This window comes from Trachurus japonicus, unplaced genomic scaffold, assembly GCF_045865225.1.
Source record: "Trachurus japonicus isolate A0001 unplaced genomic scaffold, Traja_1.0 AP030247.1".
Taxonomy (NCBI): Eukaryota; Metazoa; Chordata; class Actinopteri; order Carangiformes; family Carangidae; genus Trachurus; species Trachurus japonicus.
This window is the reverse complement of record NW_028220380.1, coordinates 1-6,083: the sequence shown is the minus strand read 5'-3', so window position 1 is coordinate 6,083 and position 6,083 is coordinate 1. Positions and strand designations below refer to the sequence as shown.

The following is a 6,083-nucleotide window of genomic DNA, read 5'->3' as shown; positions in this document are numbered from 1 at the left end:
ATGTTCATACATGTGTTGCAGCAGTCATAAACAGGCAGACTCACGGATTCGGTCTCACGTCTGGTCCGTTTATTCTCTTCACACAACCGCTGCGCTATCATGTAACTTTCTTGTTTCCGTCTCACAAACTACGGCGTTACAAAGTTTCTTTCTCTTTTTCGCTCTCCCGTCTCACAGGAACTACCATAGCAACAACAAAAAGAACACTCGTAACCATGACAATTACACGCGCTACCTGTTGGTGAACATTCTATTTCCCAACTGCTCTTAACTCAGCATCAGTTTAACCATGTTTATACAAATAATAGGCTACATTCACAGAAAATTAAAAGAAAATCATGGAGTCCCCTCTAACAGCAATGGGTCTCTCACACTCACCCCCACTTTAAAAAGATGGCGTCCCGACATTTTGTTACACCTTTTCACCAACACATGAATACATGGAAAGTAATGAAATGGAATGGGCATGTTAACAGTCTAACATTTAGGCTATAACCATTGGTTCATGAGACACTCAGACTACCGTGCACTGCAGTCATGTCTGCTCCTAATGTTATCAGTCTTACTACCCAAACACTTACATTCTTAATGTACATTACGATGCCATGAATTCCTAGCACATCTTTGAATGGATCTCTTAGTCTTTTAGCAGTCCTAAAACTCAAGACACAATGAACACAAACTTGGCCAACAGTATCTGTGTTCTCTAACATCACATTCACAGAAAGCTCTTAGGTAGGCTATAACTCTCTTACTGGACCTTTAACATTTTAAAGCATTTAGCCATTCTCCATATACAAAACAAACACAATTAATACATTTTTTTTCCACATCTGGTCTCTTAACTATATCTGTTTCTCTTTACTGATCTACGGCCGCTAGTAACCTCCAACAGATATTTCTCTTGTAGAGACTGATCTAGAACTTGGCTGGCCGAGTCTCTCATAAGTCAAAGTCTGAGGCTGCCTCCGCTGTCTTCTTGGATAAGGCTCCCGATGCTGGACCTCCAGGGTTTCATCTTCTGAGGCCACTGCGTCTGCAACAACCACATCCTCTGCAATGTTCTCAGCCTCAGTTGTGTGTGCTCTGTGCTCATGTCCCTCCCCAACACCTGGAAACACCTCACCCCGTTCTGCATCAGCCTTTCCAGCTTCTGGGTGAAACTCTGCAGCAGTGGGGTTGAGTGCAGGTGAACTCTGGGGTTCAACCGCATGCCAAGTGAATGTCACTGCTGGAAAATCATCATCAGACTCTTCACCTGTGCAGGACTGGAACATTCTTTCGGCGTCCTCTTCCTGAAGGCAGTGGTGGCAGCGGCGGGACTCTGGTGGTTGATGCTGGGTCACTGCTGGTCCCTTGGCAGTAACCCTCCGAAGTTTCCCTGCACCTGCGGAGCTCTGCATCCCCTGGAGGTGTGGCCTGGCTGACCACACTTGAAGCAATGGCAGCAGCTGGCTCCCTCGCCATTGTCCTGGCAGGCTCTGCAACCTCTTCCTCGGATGTCCTCTGCGGTCTGCTTTGAAGGCGGTGGTCTCCCAGTGCCCATAGAAGCGAGCATCATCCATTTCATCTCCGCTACTTCTGTTTGAAGCTCGTTTACCAGCTTATGCATCTCAGGCTGAGGTGGGAACTGGACTGGCTTTAACTTCTTCTTGGAAGGGCCTTTTGTGCTCTTCTCGGATGGTTTAGGGCAGGTGAAGGAGCTCCGTGAACTGTTAACAGCATCACCGATGGTCTGCAGCTCATTCACTCTTGGTGGCTTAGTACCAGCTCTCGACAACTTGTTGAGTCTCTCAGATTCAAGGTTTGCTGCCTCAGTCACTTTTTCAATTAAGGCCTCATCAGTCACATTCAGATTATCCAGAAGTGGCTTGATCTGAAACTTTATATTGTCATTCAGCAGTCCAGTCTCCACTGACCTCAGGAACTTCTTTTTGACCAGGGTTGCGTTGTAGTGTTCCTCAGTCTCTCCTACCTTGGCTGCATACAGGAGTCTGTCTTTAAGTTCAATGGCACTGAACAAAAAGTCTTGTGCTGACTCTCTTGGTCCCTGGGAGATATTGACCAGCTTTTGGTATAGATCTGATGTGTCATCTTCTTTGTAATGCCCCTTTAATATAATTTTAAGCTGAGGCAGGGTCAGGTCAGTCTTAATTTCCAGCATGTCACGGAGCTTCAAGCCTGGGCTGATGGCTCTAATCACAGCCTCGATGACGTCTGACTCACTGTGACCCTTGCGAAGCCCGCTCTCCATCTGGTGCATGAGGTTGATGAAAGACAGCTTCTCCCGCTGTCCTCCCTCGCCGATCTGGCCACAGATGCGGAACTCCCTCCGGATGGTCACCTCTGGCACCTTCGCAGGAGACTGTGGTTGGACGGTGTTGACGGTGGTCACGTCGGAAATCTTTAATTGTTCACCGACGTCTCTGATGTCTTCATCAACAGCGGTGCGGGCCTGCTGCAGCTCCACACACTTCTCTCCCCTCTCTGCCGCCCGGTCGGACTGCCGCTCCGCCGCGTCGCCGCTTCCGCTCTCCATGAACGTTAACAGTAATGTTACGGTGTTCACCGCGTCGTCAACGTCCATGTTCTCTTCAATGTTGTCCAGCTCTGATTCCACGGTGTTCACTAGTCTTCGTCTGCTCTTGGTAGCAGCTGTTTCATCTGTTTCAAAACATTTTAAATATTTACAGACCTCCATAACTCCGTCCCGGCTCAGCTGATTGAGCTTGGCGCTTGCACGGTCGATTAATATCTCCAAATCCATCACAACGGTTGTTTTTTTCTCGGCCGTTGTTGTCCGTTGGTCTAGGTTTTTCTCGGAGAAAAGCTTCTTCCTCGGTCAACTTTTCCCCTGGGTTGGCTCGCCAAAATATGTTGCAGCAGTCATAAACAGGCAGACTCACGGATTCGGTCTCACGTCTGGTCCGTTTATTCTCTTCACACAACCGCTGCGCTATCATGTAACTTTCTTGTTTCCGTCTCACAAACTACGGCGTTACAAAGTTTCTTTCTCTTTTTCGCTCTCCCGTCTCACAGGAACTACCATAGCAACAACAAAAAGAACACTCGTAACCATGACAATTACACGCGCTACCTGTTGGTGAACATTCTATTTCCCAACTGCTCTTAACTCAGCATCAGTTTAACCATGTTTATACAAATAATAGGCTACATTCACAGAAAATTAAAAGAAAATCATGGAGTCCCCTCTAACAGCAATGGGTCTCTCACACATGCATACAAAGTTGTGCATAATTATAAGCAGGCATGCAGGCAAACAGACACACACAGCTCATATATAATTAATGTTTCTGATTCTTGGACCAGGTGGCTAGAATACTGGGTGTAACTGCAGAGACGCAAAGAATGATGGGAGTGTCTTCAGGGCTGGAGTTACTGACACTTCCACATGGACACCAGCTGAGACTTGACCTACTGGAGAGGTACCAACACATTTGTTTCTCACTGTCTTCCTCTGTGCATCACACAACGACCTCCTTCATTAATTCAAATATTGATCACCGCTGCTCTTCAGCTTCTGTCCGCCCTCTCATCTCCTCTCTTCACTCTGCAGTTCTTTATCTCCACCCCCTAAATCTCTCATCATCGTTCCTCTTCTTCTCATCCTCAGTTTCACCTCCTTTTTCCCCTCCTCTGGTTGGGTATACACAGTGATAGATACTTCTCAACATGCTCTCAGCATGTTACTGAAGCCAACTTAATAAAAACTAAATGTGAGGAATCAAACTGTGCATTACAACTTTCTTTCTTAACTTTGCTAAAGTTTCCAAAGAACCTTTTTGTAAAATTATTCAACAGAGTACTTGAAATAATCTATATTTCATCAGCATCTAGAAGCTCTGTCACAGTGTGAGTTTCCAGAGTGGCTTTGACTCAACATTCCCATTTTCCCTGTCAACTGCTGTAATGAACCTTTTATTGAGTTTTACTGAATTGCGTGCTCCTCTTCCTCTCTTAGGTTCTACACCATGTCTATCATGATGGCGGTGGACCTGTTGGGCTGTACAGGAAGCACGGAGGAGAGGGCGGCTCTGCTCCATAAGACCATCCAGTTGGCGGCCGAGCTGAAGAGCAACCTGGGCAACATGTTTGGCTTCGCTGCCGTGATGAGAGCTCTGGAGCTGCCGCAGGTAAGAGGCAGATACGATACCAAGTCACTATCATGAGCCCAAAAACTCAGCTGTATTCTTAAAATGTGTTTTTTTAATCTTTAATTGTGTTAGATTTCCCGCCTGGAGCAGACGTGGGTGACGTTACGGCAGAGACATACAGAGGGCGCTATTTTATACGAGAAGAAACTCAAACCTTTTATGAAGAATATGAACGATGGCAAAGGTGAGATTCTAGTGAGCAGTAATCATAAGTATATACAGTGGGGAAAATAAGTATTTACATGGTGAGCATGCATAGAGGCCATGGTGGTTAAATGCATTACTCATTGTTTTGTTTTTATATAACTACCTGCTAATTGCAGGTCTCTCTAAAGCTCTCTGTCAGTGATCTTTGGCTCTTAGGTAGCTCTTCTTAGTTTTCTTTTGACTCAGAAATCTTGTGAGGAGCACCTGGTCGTGGCCAGTTTATGGTAAAATGTTGTTCTTTTTAGTTCTGGATAATGGCACTAACGGATAAAACGGTGCATTCAGATACGTCTGTAACTGATTCCATCAATATGTTCTGCAAGGAAGGACAGAGAAACGCCATGTTTCTCTTTCCTTCCTTACATATTCCATCGCCAGCACCTCTACAAGAATTACGGTGTGCATTTGTTTCTTATGTTACCCTTGGTTCAAAGATGAGCCAGAACTCCAGTATAAAGTTTTAAAACAACACTTGTTTCTTTATTTATACAAAAGTTATATTCAAATCTATTTATTTATTGGCACATGTAAAAGGAGCAATAATGATTAAAACATCTCCTCTAATGATCAGGATACAGCCGGCCTGGCTCCCTCGGGCTTACTGCGAGTGAGAGAGGGGATAGACAAAACAGTGATTTATAACATTACACACACGCACCTGGCAGTTACTATAACACGGCACCTCTATAGAGCAACCAGACACTGCACACGCTCAAATGCAACTCCTGCCGGTATACACAGCAAACCCCTAAGCCCCTCGAGTTAAGGCAGACTGAGCACACTTGGAGATGGAAGCCGACTTAACATGGTCAATAGGTGGGAGAGTGGTAAAACAAACAAAACAAAACAAAAACAAACAAACAAAATAAATGACGGCTCAGCTGAACAGCTCCGCTCTGTGTAACTTAACACGAGGCCATCAAGGAGCACAATCCTGCTCCGCGGTAGCTGCTCAACTGAACACATCAACCAAACCACAAAGAAGGGGAAAAAGGAACAGCAGTCAGGCCATGCACAGCTGCTCCTCATGCACCTACAACACAAAACAAATACTGCTCACAAACAAACATTTAGCAAGCAAGCCATGCAACATACAAGCTATAAAACATCCATCATGCAATATTACAATACAGACAACACATGGAATAAAATTAATTATGTTACCATACGACTGTCACAGGGTGCACACACACTGATCTGACCGACCCTTGTTGGCTCGCTTCCCTCCTGTAACTGTTTCAGTGACAACAAAAATGCAATATGGTCAGCATCAACATATTCACACACACATATGCTGGGGAAACAGTGGACACTTTATTATGCCTAGAAATCAACATACCTCCTGTTCACCAGCTCATTCCTACCCAGGAGCCCAACCTGCTCCGTGTTTCAGTGTATGCGCTGGGCACTTGTTGTGCAGTTTAACATACAGGAACGGCACCTAACAACTTGAAACACACAACCACACAAATGTACTAATGTCGTGTGCCTCTACATATATTCACAATTTGCCAATTCTCAGTATGGTCTGAAAACTCTAAAAACTTACGATCGGCAGTGCCCTCACACAATCCTCCTCACCAGCCTGCAGCAAATCAGCCGGTGAGGACTTCAGACAGACAGCTGCCTTTCTGCCTGATTAGGGCCTCCTTAAATCTGCCTGTCCGAATTTATAACCCCGCCTCCCTCCAGCGGCTACAC

At 45.5% G+C, this 6,083-nt stretch overlaps 1 protein-coding gene and 1 long non-coding RNA gene across 3 annotated transcripts; one reads left to right on the top strand and one right to left on the bottom strand.

Annotated features, from left to right (window-relative positions):
* Positions 1-3,333: 3,333 nt before the first annotated feature.
* On the top strand, positions 3,334-4,552 carry LOC146960549 (SH2 domain-containing protein 3C-like). Its single transcript, XM_085772286.1, has 4 exons — positions 3,334-3,446; positions 3,983-4,154; positions 4,248-4,359; positions 4,539-4,552. The coding sequence occupies exons 1-4, from the start codon at positions 3,370-3,372 to the stop codon at positions 4,550-4,552; spliced, it is 375 nt and encodes a 124-aa protein (XP_085628412.1). The 5' UTR covers positions 3,334-3,369.
* Positions 4,553-4,912: 360 nt separating this feature from the next.
* Positions 4,913-6,032, bottom strand: LOC146960548 (uncharacterized). 2 transcript variants are annotated; one of them, XR_015035417.1, is made up of 4 exons: positions 5,932-6,002; positions 5,722-5,830; positions 5,547-5,615; positions 4,913-4,983 (listed from the first exon to the last, which is right to left on the bottom strand). It is a non-coding gene; the product is annotated as an uncharacterized LOC146960548 (long non-coding RNA). The 2 variants fall into 2 exon arrangements; XR_015035416.1 differs by having other exon boundaries at positions 5,722-6,032.
* Between the last annotated feature and the right edge of the window lie 51 nt (positions 6,033-6,083).